Genomic DNA, 17,387 nt, shown 5'->3' with positions numbered 1-17,387 from the left:
GCACAATCTGCCCGGTCTCGAAATTTGGGCTGCCTGTGGATGGGGTGTGCGGCTGGCCACGAGTTCAATTCACAAATGCGGACGGCCGAAGTATACACTGCAAAAAAATGCTGTTCTTACTTAGAGTTTTTGTCTTGTTTCTAGTCAAAATATCTTAAAGTTCTTAAATCAAGAAGCATTTTCTTGACAAGTAAAAATTATTTTCTTGTTTTCAGTAAAAATAAGTCAAAATTAAGTGAGATTTTCCTTAAAACAAGCAAAATAATCTGCCAGTGGGGTAAGTAAAATAATCTAATATCAAACCAAAAATAAGATATATAATCTTGTTTTCAGTTTGGATTAAGATTATTTTACTTACCCCACTGGCAGATTATTTTGCTTGTTTTAAGGAAAATCTCACTTAATTTTGACTTATTTTTCCTAAAAACAAGAAAATAATTTTTACTTGTCAAGAAAATGCTTCTTGATCTAAGAATTTTTAGATATTTGGACTGGAAACAAGACAAAAATTCTAAGTAAGAACAGCATTTTTTGCAGTGTACCCAGGACTTCAGTGATCAGAAAAATTCAGGCTGCCACTGTTCAGAGAGTAAAGCTAGTCCACAGTCTAGTAAATGTTTCTTTGTTGCACCGACTGAAAACACATGAGAAACATCATGTGACTGGAGAGACTTGGACATTGCAGTACTGAATATTGAACAGTCCACGCATGTGGATTTGGATTAAACAGGTAATGGCTTTGATGCCGTGCCTGAACACGGTTTATCCCTTCACAGTGGCGTATAGCAGATGGGCATACAGGGCTAATTTTATTATTGAATTGTATTATTTTATTATTGAATTAATATTGCAATTCATTTCACTGACACACAGCGAGCATAATAAATTATTAGTTAGATGGCATTCTCCTCATTTAAAAAAACTTGTTTAACATTATAACACTCTATCGTCCCGCCAGCGGACCACTGGGTCGTTAAAGGGTTAAACTTGTTTGCTTAAAATTGTGAATAATTTGCTGATACAGGTACAAAAAGAGATTTTGTAACTGCAAAACAAAAATAAATAGATAAATAAAACTTGTTTCCCCTTGCACCAACTATAGCTGGAGAGGAGAGATTTGGCTGTGGCTAACTTACACAGAAGAGATTTTTTTTTGTTCAGCACATAAAAATGAACTACTTCATTTCAGACTGTGTTGATGTGGTTTCTCCACTGCATGGATCTTCATGTGTATCTTCAGGTGACTTTTAAAAGAGAAACTCTTTCCACACTGATCACAGGTGTGCAGCTTCTCTCTGCTGTGGATCATCTCATGTGTTTTCAGATGTCCTGACCGTCTGAATCTCTTGTTACAGTATGAACACTTGTAAGGTTTTTCTCCAGTGTGGATCCTCTCATGTGTTTTCAGATGTGATGACTGACTGAATCTCTCGTCACAGTGTGAACACTTGTAAGGTTTTTCTCCAGTGTGAATTCTCTGGTGCTTTTTTAAATCGCTCCATGTAGTAAAAGTCTTCTGACACTCAAAGCACATGTACTCTCTCACACTAGTGTGTGTTTTCTGATGTTTTCGTAAACTACACAGCTGTGAAAAACTCTTTCCACTCACAGAACATGAATGTGGCTTCTTCTTTGTATGAACTCTCAGGTGTCTCTTCAGGTTTGATGCCCAGAGAAATGTTTTGTCACATTGATCACATGTGAACGGCTTCTCTCCAGTGTGAATTCTCATGTGAAGCTCAAGACTTTGTTTGGTTGATAAACTTTTTCCACACTGATCACATGTGAACGGCTTCTCTCCAGTGTGGATCATCATGTGTTCTTTAAGGCTTGATGATCGACTGAATCTCTTTCCACACTGATCACATGTGAACGGCTTCTCTCCGGTGTGAATTCTCATGTGATGTTCAAGACTTTGTTTGATTGAGAAACTCTTTCCACACTGATCACATGTGAACGGCTTCTCTCCGGTGTGGATCCTCATGTGATGTTCAAGACTTTGTTTGATTGAGAAACTCTTTCCACACTGATCACATGTGAATGGCTTCTCTCCTGTATGAACTCTCTTGTGAACCTCAAGATATTGTTTGGTTGAAAAACTCTTTACACACTGATCACATGTGAAAGGCTTCTCTCCGGTGTGAATTCTCAGGTGATGTTCAAGACTTTGTTTGATTGAGAAACTCTTTCCACACTGATCACATGTGAATGGCTTCTCTCCTGTATGAACTCTCTTGTGAACCTCAAGATATTGTTTGGTTGAGAAACTCTTTCCACACTGATCACATGTGAACGGCTTCACTCCGGTGTGAATTCTCATGTGATGTTCAAGACTTTGTTTGGTTGAGAAACTCTTTTCACACTGATCACATGTGAACGGCTTCACTCCGGTGTGAATTCTCATGTGAACTTCAAGACTTTGTTTGGTTGAGAAGCTCTTTCCACACTGAGTGCAGGTTGTAGATTTATAGGCTCTTATTTTCTTTAGAAATGTATTTTTAGTCTTTGAGTGACTCAAATGTTTTTCTTCAGGTTTGTCATGATGTTCCTCCTCCACTTCACTCAGTTCTTCACTCTCCTCCTTCACTTCCATCAGCTCTGAAATGAAAGAGAAAAAGTCATTTCATTTTCACTTAATTAAAATAAAGAGAGAAATATGAAGTTAAAGGTGATAAAATTTAGACTTGTTGTGACAGACAACTGCTACAAAACCTTACGATCATTTTGAAGCATTTGAATAAATTAGTTGCATATGTCCCTGAAACTTTAACATTAATCTTCCAATCGTAAAGGACCAGCTGTCGTTCCAGCGACAGAATCCAGTGGTCTGGTGAAGGTATAATGTGTGTACGTCTTTTCAGCGCTCCTGTGAAGTTCACTTTTTAGAATTTAGTCTCAATTTTACTTTAGCTGCTCGTTTAATCCGACTCCAATTTCAAATGTTTTTACATCAAGATTTACTGAATTAAGACAATCAGCACTGAATGGACGTCTTCTGGCTACAGAATTTCCCAAATAGCTGCTCTGCCACCTTCCCTTAAATAATTCTTAATAATTTATAAATAATATTAAGAAAATAAAGAAAACATTGCTCTGAAATATTTTCAGTAATATATTTGATCAATGACAAAATGATCTAATGTAATATTAACAGCCATATTTTGACATCAACTTTTAGGTTGATATTTAATTTATTTTCCTAAAACTGTGTAATTATTAAGGGCCATTCAGAGCAGACTTCTCCTTCCACTGACTTCCTTTCATACACATGTGAATATGGGACACCAGAAACACAAGATCAAGTGAATTTTGCAGTAAAGTGGAGTAGATTGTATATTTTAAAATTTTGGAGTGATTTTTATTTGTTATTTATGTTTTTAAAAATATATCACTTCATATCTTGACCGTTGCCGTGTCTGTAGAAAGTTCACATGCTCAAAGTCTAGACTGACTGCATCTTTAAATGTGTTATTATCAGTGTCCTACATGATTCACTCAACCCTGTTACTTCTGACAGGATTTTCCTCCTTTCAAAACCAGAGGATTTCTTCTTCTGAGGTCTTTTAAACAAATTAGATTTATATAAGGAGGAGGAAACAATGGAGTTTGAAATTCAGTTTTTGTCTTTTCCATGTACTGAACTCTTGTTATTCAACTATGTCAATATAAATTCACCTTTAAAACTGTGACATTGTCTCAGTTTTTACACAAATGAATGACTGCATTCATCACTGTAAGAAGAGATATTGCTCAAGTTACACTCACAACCCTGTCAGCCATTCTGGAAAGATCATTTACTTCATACATTATGGTGTTATAGTTTATTCATAAAAATAACAGGGTTGAAAACTTTATTGAAAATGCCTCTATTCGGGGTAACACGCCTGGAAATAGTGTAGCAGATATGAAACAAATGTAAAATGCGTAAATATTTAGTTTGATCTGATGTTGAAAATCAGTATGAATGTTTCTCAAACTTCCCTTTACTGAGCTAGAAAAGAACATTATGTATCATTTCATAGTTTAACTGCAAATTAACTGCAAATCACTGGTGATGTGACTGCAGTGGGAGGAGCTTCGTTAAGTGAATTGAAGTGGGCGGAGCTTCACTGACTGAACTACAGATTGATTGGAGGAGCTGATCTGCCCAAATCAAAAATATCAGTTACTGTGTTTGTTTTTATAGGGTTAGAGATCAAATTTTAGTATCTGCATCAAATTAAATGTACAAAAGTGTTTTTAAATAAAACATCCATTAAATGCAAGTGTCTTCCTTTTTTTGTTATTGTTATATTAACCTCTTTTGTATTTCACCCTTAAAGCTGCTGTCCGCAACTTTTGGCCCTCTAGCGTTTAATAAACAGAACTGCACGCATCTTGGGGAGGAACATTGTAGCTGGAGCTACTTTTCTCCGTGTATGTCTATGGCGAGTCACGCAGTGACTATGATACTCTGCGGCGAGTCCTACCAATCTGGTCTGAAATAGTCAGAATATAAACACTAATTATAAGTGTACCATAATGATTCAGAATAAGACAAAAACACAGTTTGGAAAATGGATTCATGTTGTATAATTTCATTATATAATTTTTGTACATTTTTAACACAAAGTTGCAGACTGCTGCATTAAACTAATTGCAATAATCATTTATGTCCATCTATCGTAAAGCAACTGGTGCTAATTCAGAACATTTTGTTTCTCATTCTAACTTTATTCTGTTTCTTCATTAAAATAACGACAGATGTCTAGAAAAGTAGTAAAGAACTGTAAGAAAAACATTTATGCCATGAAGACAGAAATGAACATATCTGTAACCATGAAATCCCCCCAGTCTGTTCACAGCAATGAAATGAACTTTAAGTGTCAATTTACAGCAGATCTGAAGACATCATCCTAATAAATGAGTTGAAAACAGGAACTATTGACATGAAATAAAGAGTGTTTTCAGCAGTTCCCTTTCAAGGGAACTCGCACTGTGTAAAAACGCTATGGGAGCGCCTCTGCGTGATGTTGTCTGAAGCACATATGCAATCTGTCCAATCAGGAGACGGAACGTCATAGGCGGGTGACGTCACTGACCAGGAACCATAAAGCCAGTCCGAAAACACTGTCATTCAGCTTCTGTGTCTTCAGCAAGCACTCATCGTGTGGTCTGTCCGTCTTATTTATCGTTGTCTGTCTACTCTACGAGTATTTATCATGGCGAGCGAACAGCAGTACAGGAAGCGTGTGCACCCTTGTCCGCGTTTTATCCCGGACGGGGACTCGCATGAAATGTGCGTTGTTTGTATGGGACTGTAGCCACTTCAGTCTCCCGCAAGCGAGGAGCTTATGGAAGTGCTTTCTCGTGCTGTGGCCAAGTTGAACATCAATTGGCCAGCCGAAAAGCAAGAGCAGACGGTGAGAAGCAAGCTAGAAGAACGCTTCTTGCCATCCAGGTCTGCTCAACCTCCACATCGGGCATTACTGTTTTTTCCCAACCTCCACACTGAGGTGTCGAGGTCGTGGAAGAAACCGGTTTCCACCCATGTCTACACGCCTCAGACCTCCATCTACAGCAATGTATGGGGCGACACGGGTATGGGGCGATGCCAAGAGCAGAAGAGAAGCTTGCGAGCCATCTCTCTCTGCACGCGGCGTCGTCCCTGAAAGCCCCGACGTTGCCCACTAAGCCGCTCAAGACAACTTCAGCGCTAGTGGGCAAAGCATACTCGGCTGCAGGTCAAGCAGTGGCATGCTTGCACACTATGTCTATCATGCAAGCATACCAGGCTGACCTGCTAAAGGATTTGGGGGAAAGTGATGAAGTGGGGGCGGATCTCATCCATGAGTTGTGTCTGACTGCCGCTACGGAGCGGCACTTGTGGCTTAATCTCACGGATCTGAGGACCGTCATTGCTGCTAAGAGGGCTTCGTCTAAGAAATCCTGACGCCAGAGTGGAGGTCAGGATTCTGAGGGTGGTCCACTCCGGAGACAGACAGTGTTCACCTCATTATACGGTGCCTGTGAATCTTCAGTGCCCTCAGGAGGGCGCTCTGTCATCCCCAACGCAATGCCAGGGCGCAGTAGTTCCCTGCGTGTCACCCGAGGGTGGCGCGCTTCAGCAGTCACGCCGGTTGTTCCCTGCCGGTCCGCCGCTTCAGGGCACTGTGCTGGCTGCTCATGTTACACCAGAGGCCAGTCTCGAGAGACTGGTACCCTTAGTAGATTTTTTGTCAGAGTGGAAAATTTGTCAAAAGTATCTCAGTGGGTCCTGCGAACTATAGAAAAGGGGTATGCGATCCAGTTCAAAACACGCCCACCCCGATTCAATGGGATTCTATCCATGGTGGTAGATCCCAAGCAGGCTCTGGTATTGGCACAAGAAGTGCAGACACTCTTGGGAAAGGAGGCTATAGAGAGGGTCCCTCCTCCAAGCAGGGAGTCAGGCTTTTACAGCTGTTACTTCATTGTGCCAAAGAAAGACAGAGGATTACGTCCGATTTTAGATCTGTGTCAATTAAATCGAACAGTAGCAAGGCTCAAGTTCAAAATGCTGACAATAAAGCATGTTGTGTCACAAATCAGATCCGAGGACTGGTTTGTGACAGTAGATCTAAAAGACGCGTATTTCCATGTGTCAATCCTTCCACATCACAGAGAATTCCTGAGGTTTGCTTTCGGGGGCAAAGCATACCAATATCGGGTTCTCCCCTTCGGACTAGCATTGTCACCCCGAACTTTTACCAAATGTGTAGATGCGGCGCTGGCGCCCTTGCGCATGCAGGGCATCCGCATTCTCAATTACATAGACGACTGATTGATTCTCGCGCAATCAGAGGAGATAGCGGTTCAACATAGAGGTGTTGTTCTCGCTCATATGGAAAAGTTGGGGTTGAGACTAAACGCAAAGAAAAGTGTGCTTTCTCCTGCACAGAGAACCACTTATCTAGGCGTGGTATGGGATTCGGTGATTATGAAAGCCCGTTTATCTCCGGCTCGAATAACACCAATCCTCAATATTGTCTCGGACATAAGGCAAGGCCAGTCACTCACTGTAAAACAGTTCCAGAGACTGTTGGGTCTGATGGCAGCAGCGTCCAACATTATACCTTGCGGCCTGCTGTACATGAGACCGCTGCAGTGGTGGCTCAAAACTAGGGCTGGACGATATGGCCAAAATTTATATCACGATATAATTCTAAATTTCGGTCGATACGATATAATTCCGATATCAATATGATCTATATAATAGCCTCAGAAAAACTGCCAAGAACGGCCACAACGGATGTCTGTACCTACAAACGTCTGAAAAATGAATTTGCCAAATCTATGAAATCTCTTCCTATAAAACTCTAATATTTTAGAAATAAAAACAGTACAAATAAATTTATGTTCAACTTTTATTTGTATTTAGCCTTCATACAAACATAAAAAAATAATATAAGACTCATTTAATTTAGTAATATTAACTTCTTTAACATTAACACTCTGAGGTCTGACGGTATCGCCTGCGATACCACCGTGGTTTTTTCTTATCAGTGTGAAAGAGACTCAAAATACTCCGTCACTGTTGCACATACAATTAAGAGTTATACACCATTTTAATCTGTGGAATATCTTCTTTCATTTGTGTACACTCAGAGTAAAAACAGAATTTTGTGCTTTTTGTAAAATAAAGAAAACTAACATGATGCGTGATCTCTCCTCTCCCTCTGAACGAAGTCCAATCTGATAGTTCTCAGAAAATGAACTGTAACTTAGTGAATACTAATGACAAAAAAATAACACTTATGTCTAAAAAAACGTTAAGATGTCAGGTTTTAAATCATGTAAGTCAAATCGAAAACAAACCTTCTGTGTTTATGTAATCTGTATGAAAAGAGAGCCATGTCAGAAATCTGTGATTCAGCTCATTATCCGCTAATGCGGCCACGCCCACGGAGCCAGCGCTATTCAGACGCAAATTCAGTCAATACATGCATTCATCGTCTCAATCGTGTATTTATTGTCTTGAAAAGTGTTTATCTGGATGTAAAAGTCATGGTTAGCGATCTCTAGAAGACATGCAGTTAGTTCCTGTTTACTTTTCTTCTACAGACGAATTTTAGATGAGTTTTTGTTTCTTTAGCGCCCTCCTGCTGCTGTATGAACTGGAAACTCCATTCATGGAATAGCCTCTTCTTCTTTTAGATGAATTTGTGGACTAAAAATGCACAGAGCGCCCTCCGACTTCAAGGATGAATTGAAAACACCAGCGCTCATAGTAATGACAATGAATATTAAATAAATATAACTCCTCTGTATAGAAAATTGACATAAGCATATGAGAATCCAATATTTCTCCAAATGTGCATGCTTTTAAACTAAAAGCCTATATTCAGACTCTTTGCATCACAGAAATACATTATATTTTAAAGTATAATATAAAACCATTACTTTATATTGTAATAATATTTTTCTGTATGTTTCATATATCATGATGAGCTTGAGACATCACAGAAGGTTTTTTTTCACAGCCTACCTGACTGAAATGCCTCATTAATATGCAAGTCATTTCAGCTCATTATTATCCAATACTTTTGTCTTAGGTGAGAATGGCCCATTTTCAGTGGTGATTCACGCCTCCTCGCATACTGTATTTCTTGGCAAAAAGTGTCTTACAAAAACTAAATCAATATATTGTTTTATATGAAGGAGTAAGCAGCATAATTTTTACATAATTTTGAAGCAAAAACTCTAGTCTACAACCTCCAATACCCTAAAGTTTTATGAACACAGATTTACTATACTTTTTTTGGCCTTATTTCAGTGACTTAAGTTTTTTGTTTTTTCAATAACCACGCATAAATGTTATTCCTTCAAAAACACAAACATGTACATACATGTTCCTCACATATTATTGTAGCCTAGTTTGTGCTAAATACAGTGTAATGACACTTTTTTCTATTAATGTTTATGAACAACTGAAAAAAGCACAAATGTCAGGGCATGTCAAAACTTCTCCAGGCCACAAATCAGCCTCAGACTCCAGAGGGTTAACTATAACGTAGGCTGATTTTATTATTCTTAAAGGGTCATGAAACCCCAAAACACTTTTTTTGAGATGTAAACAGATGTATAGGCTGCACATCATTTAAAACACTAAAAGGTACTCAATGTTATTCATAAGTGAAAAATAGTTATTTTTGCATTTTTCAGAGCGATTTCTGTCTTCCTGTTTGAAAAGCTGAGTCGGAGCAACGTCGGCCCAAGTCGAACATGCTGACGTAGACCGTTTTGAGCGAATCTCGACATATATATTCATGACATAAAGCTCATTCAATCCAATCACTGCGCTGTAATATGCATAAGATTATAATTGCGGTATTATGCATGAGAAAGTATCACTTCTCTCGCCTCGATCTCTTGTCATTCAGAGACATATCGCTGGTGCTCGTTTCATTAGTGCTACAACACAATGTGTTTTCCTGCGACGCATCCAGAGCAGAGGTTTGTGTGCATGTGGATTGTTTTGCTGTTAGATCTACCCCTCCAGTGAGTTGATCCCCTGTGTTCCTCTGGACCCACACACCACCGCTGGGCCCAGTAAGAGGAGGAGAAGGAGGAAGAAAACCAAGCCCTCTCCAATATCCGCTGAGCACTCTCCACTCTCGGCCGAGAACGCTCCAGTACCAGTGGGGCTTCTTATTGTTTATGAGGGAATGAACTGGCCCTCTGCTCCAACCGCCGAGCTATTTCCTCCAGTCTCCGCCAAGCACGTTTCTCCAGTCTCCGCCGAGCAAGCTTCTCCAATCTCCGCCGAGCAAGCAGTGCCAGTCTCCGCCGAGCCCTCAGCTCCAGCCGCCGCCGAGCCCTCAGCTCCAGCCGCTGCCGCAGAGCCAGTATCTCCAGTCTCAGCCACCGCCGAGCCTGTATCTCCAGTCCCTGCAGAATCTGTAGCCACAGCCTGCCAAGAGCCCACTTCAGCCCACAAGCCCATGCCTTTCTTTAAACTCCTGAAGACCCTCCTGAACTTCCCCAAGTTTTTTTTTTTTTTGGGGGGGGGGGGGGGGGGGGCAAGTACCCGTGGGTGGGGTACATGTGGGCGTCACACAAGTGGGTGGGGCTCAAGGACCACCATGGCAGCCCGCTGCACCTGATCCGCCGTGGCAGCCCGCTGCACCTGACCCGCCGTGGCAGCCCACTGCACCTGACCCACCATGGCAGCCCTCTGCACCTGACCCGCCCTGGAGACCTCCACTCCAACCCATGCCTCTCCCTGCACCGGCATGAGGTCTCCAGGGCGCCCACCCCCCCTCCCCGGTGTTCCATCTACAGCGTGAGGCCACGCCTACCGGGAGGGGGAGGTAATGTCACAGTTCCCTTGTCTCTAAGACTCCAAATCCCATGATCCTCTTGTCTCCACACCTGCACTCACTTCACTCGTCAGCTTCCCATCAGCACTCATCTCGGATTACCTGCACCTGCTCCTGTTCATCAGCACATCCTTTATAACGGACTCACTCCATTCACTCCCTGTCGGATCTTGTTGTTGTTTAAGTTGTACCTGTGTGTGTCTTTTCCTGCGTTTGTTTATTAAAGTACCGTAACTGTGGATATCCATATACGTTTCGTCTATCTAAAACCAGCGTACCATAACAGGGGGGTTTAGAAATTTGTTAAAAACCACAGTAGAGCTATATACTATTTTGGCAGCTGTTACAGAAACATTTTTACAAAAAAAATCTTCTGATTTAACCTTGAGATTTGAAGTATTAGATATTAGCTTAAATATTTGCAACACCATCTACAATGACACTGATAATTCTTAATTTCTAATTTCAAATTATTGAGTTGTGTTTGGTCCCATTTATTTTTGATCACACTGCATACACAGAAAAGAAAAAGAAAATATGTGCACATCCCAACTAAACTCAGGGCAGGTGCTCGATCATTAAAGTCACTCCAGAATAAACCAACAAAGAACTGCACACTGCCATTGCTGCTCTCAAAATTTAATAAAAGGACAACGTTTCGACCAAAGAGGTCTTCGTCAGGTCAGGCAAACAGTAGATAGTGACTAAATGGCAATTGCTTTGCATTTTCTCAACATAGTCAATGACACCTGATACAATTCATTTCATCAACATGATCAATCACACCTGTTACAAATCATCATACTCATCACCCAATAATTGTATCAACACTAGTAACAAATTCTATTCATTTGATTGTATATGATGCATGCTCGTAGTATCTTTTGCGCTTTATTTAAGCTATATAATAAAGTAATTATGCAGCACGTGCCGGCGCATTTCCACATGCAATTCTTGAGTGCGCGCCACGAGCACAGTATAACGGCTGATTGGACAGTCATGTTAAAGGGGTACTTCACCCCTGGAAAGATGAATGTGTATTTAAAATTGGTCATTTATGTAGTAGAAATGTGAAATTATTTTTGAATTTGGAGCTTTCTAGACTGAGAAAAGCCAGAAAATGTATTTTTGGCTTATGTGGATGAAAGACAACAACTCCCAGAATGCACTTGTTTCGCTGCCCTTGCGAGGCTAAGCCCAAACCACGCCTATTGGTCGCAATCGTGAGTTAGTTCATACATTTACAGCGAAATGGTGCTAAATTGACACACGGCCTAAGGCTGAAACAAATTCCAGCAAAATCATTTACAAGTAAACAGTGCCATGGATATTCCATATCATAGCAACAAAGCGTCTCAACAGAAAACAACGCTGCGCTGCAGACGCGCTCTCAAGCGCTCACAGACGGACGTTTTAAGCAGAGCGCCTAGCGTTTTCAGCTGGCTAAAAAACATCTAAAAACGCTCTGGTGGACACACGGCCTAAGCGTATTCGCCTAGAGGTAATACTCACTGATACTAGACTCTTATTTCTGATAACACAGTAGCCTGCCTTATATCTACTGTTGTAGGTAGCAGTGAAACTGCAAACTAACGCAAAGTAACGTTAGATAGACAATTACATATAAGTTGCATATAAGTTGACTGTTATCAAAGTAAAGCCCCTGTTCTGTAAAACTGAGTTAGTCTATTTATCTGTTTATGCTAACGTTACCACAAAAGCCTGTTGCTGTATTGATTGAGATGACTGCAGAGACCGATAAATTTGCGAGATGAACCACTGATGTAGTGCAGACTATAACAAAATAATGTTAAAAATATAACTGACACCCACTTTTGATAAAATCTTTGATCTATGTCCGTGAGTAACCTCAAACGCGCATATGTTATGGGCGTGGCGAAAAAATGCCGAACTACTTGCTATTACTGGCTGTAGTTTTAAGCCTCCGATGACAAAAAAGCCTCCGATGACGCAAAATGAAAATTTTTACGTCATCGGAGGCTTCTTTACAGAATAAAAATGCATAAATCTCTCATCTCGGGCTGATATGAAGGGGGAAAGCACGGTAATTCGAAAATACTAGTGGTATTCTACTAATACAAAGCTTAATGCTAAATCCTGAAGTATCCCTTTAATTCTTCTGTGTTTTACCAACATAGCCTGACAACATCTCATCAGATGTTCAAATGAAGTTCCCTCGTTGTTGCCTGCACCTTTTCTGCTCGTCTGACTTGCACCTGGCGCTGAGCCCTAATGCGCGTCTGAAAAGTGAAAAGTTCTATATAAACGCAGCATTTTACTTGGTGATGTTTTAACAAAAGATTTTTATTTTTGGTAGATTCTGTGCTCTGTTGGTGGTTTGTGGAGTACCATCACCCTGGGGGGATATTTTTTTTATCCCCAGATTCCCCACCACCAGGGATAAAAATAATTCAGCAGAGGCAGGGATGCATAGACCAGAAGGGGGGAAATCCCCCCAATCCCCCTACAAATCTCACCCTGTATATATATATATATATATATATATATATATATATTACACTAGGGGTGCAACGGTTCTCAGTAAAAAATCTAACCGTACGGTTCTCCACTTACGGTTCGGTACACACTTGCACCGCGGTCCATCTCGAATGACGAAGCATCTATTGGTTAATATGGTTTGTTTAAAATAGCAACGTGGAAAACAGACAGACAGAGTTCAGATAATGTATGTTTCAGTTGATGGATGCGCAAAACGTTACAACAACGATAATCAGAAAGTGTGGACAAAACAGTCATTCTTTGTAAAATGTTAACTGCGAGTGCCGCATGCTCTAATGTCCAGTCATTTACGCCGTCATCACCCGGGTGTTGATAGCGCGACAGCGCAGGTGAGACCTGAACAGCACATGTTGCTATCTGTGTTTAACACTCTGAGGTCTCGCTGGCGATACCACCGCTTTTTTTTTTTCTTACCAGTGTGAAAGAGACTCAAAATACTCCATCAATGTTCCACATACAATTAAAAGTTATACACCATTTTAATCTGTGGAATATCTTCTTTTATTTGTATACACTCAGAGTAAAAACAAAATGTTGTGCTTTTTGTAAAATAAAGAAAACTAACATGACGCGTGATCTCTCGTCTCCCTCTAAACTAAGTCCAATCTGATAGTTCTCAGAAAATGAACTGTAACTTAGGGAATACTAATCACAAAAAAAATCATACTTATGTCTAACAAAACGTTAAGATGTCAGGTTTTAAATCGTGCAAGTCAAATCGAAAACAAACATTCTGTGTTCATGTAATCTGTATGAAAAGAGAGGCATGTCAGACGCCTTTGATTCAGCTCATTACCCACTAATGCAGCCACGCCCACGGAGCCAGCGTTATTCAGAGGCAAATTCAGAGGCAACACATGCATACATCCTCTCTATCGTGTATTTATTGTCTTGAAAAGTGTTTATCTGGATGTAAAAGCCATGGTTAGCGATCTCTGGAAGACAGGCAGTTAGTTCCTGTTTGTTTTCTTCTATAGATAAATTTTAGATGAGTTTTTGTTTCTTTAGCGCCCTCCTGCTGCTGTATGAATTGGAAAACACCATTCATGGAATAGCCTCTTCTTCTTTTGATAAAATTTGTGGACTAAAAACAGAAAGACAGAGTGTGCCCTATTATACTTTATATTTTAAAGTATAATATAAAACCATTATTTTATATTGTAATAATAGTTTTCTGTATGTTTCATATACCATGATGAGCTTGAGACATCACAGAAGGTTTTTTTCACAGCCTACCTTACTGAAATGCCTCATTAATATGCAAGTAATTTCAGGTCATTACTATGCGATTCTTTTGTGTTGTCAGGTGAGAATGACCCATTATTCATGGTGATTCACGCCTCCACGCATACTGTGTTTCTTGGCAAAAAGTGTCTTACAAAATCTAAATCAATATATTGTTATAAATGAAAGAGTAGTCAGCATAAATTTTACATAATTTTGAAGCAAAAACTCTACTCTACAACCTCCAATACCCTAAAGTATTGTAAACACGGAGTTAATATACTTTTTTTGGCCTTATTTCTGTGACTTAAGTTTTTTGTTTTTTCAATAACCACGCATAAACGTTATTCCTTCAAAAACACAAACATGTACATACATGTTCCTCACATGTTATGGTAGCCTAGTTTGTGCTGAATACAGTGTAATGACACTTGTGTCATTAATATGTTTATGAACTGAAAAAAGCACAAATGTCAGGGCATGTCAAAACTTCTCCAGCCTGATACGCGGCCACTCTAGTCAATGCTCGTGTTTACACCAGCCGCGCAGCGATGCGTTAGAGAAAGAAAGTCCAAGACGCACAGCTCAAATAGAAAATAAAGTCAAAATAATCACCCTGAGTAAACTCCTGCTCATATTTCACATCACTACGATGCCAGAAACTGACGACAAGAGATTCAAAGTTGAAAAACTTGAGATTTCTTTGTTTTTGTTGTCCATAACTGGAATTTTAAGTGTATTCACTTCATCTGTATGGCTACCAGGGGCGGTTTCTTCATTAGGGCGATGCACCACCAAAGTGAGAAAGGGGTGGATTTTTCAATCACATTCAACCACAGAGTTACGCTAGCTGTCACTGCTAGGCTGTTTGTTCTGCCTCTGGATATAGTCCAATCAGCGTCGAGTCACGCTCTGTGGAGTACCGTCTCTTTTTGGGTGATTTCAGTCTGGCCGAGATTTGCCCCGAGTGCTCCCATAGACTTCCACTCAAATAACTTTTTTTTTTTTAACTGCAGGCTCTGCAATGCATTCTCACTAACATGCTTTCGACATCTTATGTAACCTGAACTTTTCATACGATTGGTGGAAACAAACATACTTCTATTAATAATTTTTTATGCTGAAGTGACATCCAAAAATTTCCTCAGTGCATTATTTACATTTCACAGATATATTCTCCATCTGCAAATGTTAGAAAGTCGAGAAAATATTTCAATTTTGCAGTCAGGCGTGGACGAGTCTTCAGCAAGCACAAACTTCTGTGAACGAGCACGCCAAACAGACGGGGTTCAATCTGAGTAAAATACATTTTGCTAAAAATATTTGTTGTTGAAAATTTGTTTTTGTTGGCGAACATAATTATACCATATGTAGAATTTCGAAAACGCAACTAAGTGTATTTGTACGATAGCAGTAACTGTGTAAAGTGACTGTTGTAGGGTATTTAAATAGCCTGGGTGCCAGCCCGAACCCCGCCCACAACGTTTTTTGGACGGGAAGTTCGGTCTGGACTCGATCCATTGTGGAGTAATTATGCTCGGCTCCCAGAAGGCCGAGCCAATCAAATTGACAGGGCGGGCTTTAATCGATGATGGACAGGCTATCTGCGGTTACGTAACCACCCACGTCATCAAAGAGTGCTTGGGTTGAATTGGTTTTCACCAATGATGACTGCAGCTGGAGAAGTAAGATGTTTAGATTCTGCTATCACGTCTGTAATAAAAGAAATCGACAGCGCATTCATTTTAAAAGACGAACAAAGAACCGCAATCAAAGCATTTGTCAATGGGAAAGATGTGTTTGCCGTCCTTCCAACGGGATTCGGCAAATGTTTAATTTATCAGCTGGCTCCGATGGTCGCTAAGAAGATCTGATTGGTTGTAAGTCTATCCAATTGAGTGCAGAGGTGTTGTTTTTTACTGGTTCAGTTAAGACACGCCCCATAATTCAAGTGCAATGTAGCAGTATCAGACCGGGTGTGCCTCATACGTCCTGAAAAGTGAAGCTGCGGGCTCTTTGATCGCCCCCTGGAGGCATGATGCAGTACATGTCATTAACCCCGCCCTCTCAATGCAGACGAATGAGACTTCAGTGACAACTTAAAAATAAATTATTCTTCAAATAAAGTTTTCTGAAAGATAGTTTTGGTCATTTAAGGTAGTTGTTATCACGCTGATTTATATTCAATTGTTCGTTTTTGTGATAAGTTTGATTTTAGCTAGCAATTTGGTGCTATAGAAACGGGGCGTGTCATCGTGATTCACAGTTGATTGACAGCTTCTCTGAGGACTGTCGGGGCTTTGAGGGGAGAGTGAAGGTAAATAAATAACTATTAATTTTCAGTTTCTGTGTTATTTCACACCGACAAAATGAGCTGTTCAGCAGTAAACTGTACTAACTGACCTACAGCATCTGACGGATCACTAAACTTTTCTCGGTAATGTTAAATGTGGGCTTTATAAGCCAATTAAAACATGTTATTAGTTAAGATAACACGCCTAACGTTCAGCATGACGGGAAAAAGCAGATGATCGTTATCTGGCAGTTACTAATTATTTTTATGGGTATAAAATAATAATTAGCAGGATAAAAATAATGATTGCCTACTCTAATAAATTATAGAGCACTGTCTACAGCAATCGATCTCCTGTAAAGTTAGTTTAACCCTTTATTTAAAATGGCAGGACCGTTTATGAACGTTTTTAGAGTTGTTTCTAGTGGCATATTATATTGAGTTTATCAACTGAATTTGCTGTTTCAAAAATACTATTGCTCTAGAAACAGAATAGCCTATTATTTTATTGGTAGAATTTTAAATTGTGTATAATTTATATAGCCTATTTAAAATACATCAATTATGACGCAGTCGTCTGGGCGGAAGTTTGATACCGCGACTCCGCCTCCGGCTCCACTGACGATTCCTTCTGCGCATGCCCAGGCTCAACTTTTTTTTGTGACGTTTTTGCGTAACGTGTCAGCGCCCACCGGCGTCCGCTTTGGCTTCAGTGCAATGTAATGGAAGGAAGCGGCGTCGCGTCGTCCATCTTTTTTTACAATCTATGTATCAGACTCACATTCTGCCTAGAATATGAGTATGACGAAGTCAGGCTAATATTTAAATAGACTGTTTAGTGTATTTAACTTCTGCTTTAAAAAACATTTTTTTTTAGATTGTAAAGTTACAATTTTAGAATATAGCCTAGGCCTAAAGTGAATTGATCCCTTTTTTGCACATAATATAGCATATACAATACAGTTACATTCATGTTTGTTTTTATAGCC

At 40.0% G+C, this 17,387-nt stretch overlaps 1 protein-coding gene across 1 annotated transcript in view; it reads right to left on the bottom strand.

Annotated features, from left to right (window-relative positions):
- Positions 1 to 17,387, bottom strand: part of LOC137005681 (uncharacterized) — a 1,355,627-nt gene that overhangs the window by 890,567 nt on the left and 447,673 nt on the right. The window contains exon 10 of the mRNA XM_067366462.1: positions 1,335 to 2,596. Coding sequence (XP_067222563.1) covers positions 1,335 to 2,596 — 1,262 coding nt within the window. The remainder of the gene's footprint in view (positions 1 to 1,334; positions 2,597 to 17,387) is intronic.

The sequence above is a fragment of the Chanodichthys erythropterus genome, chromosome 3, assembly GCF_024489055.1.
Source record: "Chanodichthys erythropterus isolate Z2021 chromosome 3, ASM2448905v1, whole genome shotgun sequence".
In the NCBI taxonomy this organism is placed as follows: Eukaryota; Metazoa; Chordata; class Actinopteri; order Cypriniformes; family Xenocyprididae; genus Chanodichthys; species Chanodichthys erythropterus.
The sequence above is the reverse complement of the archived record's forward strand: the minus strand, read 5'-3'. Positions and strand labels throughout refer to the sequence as shown.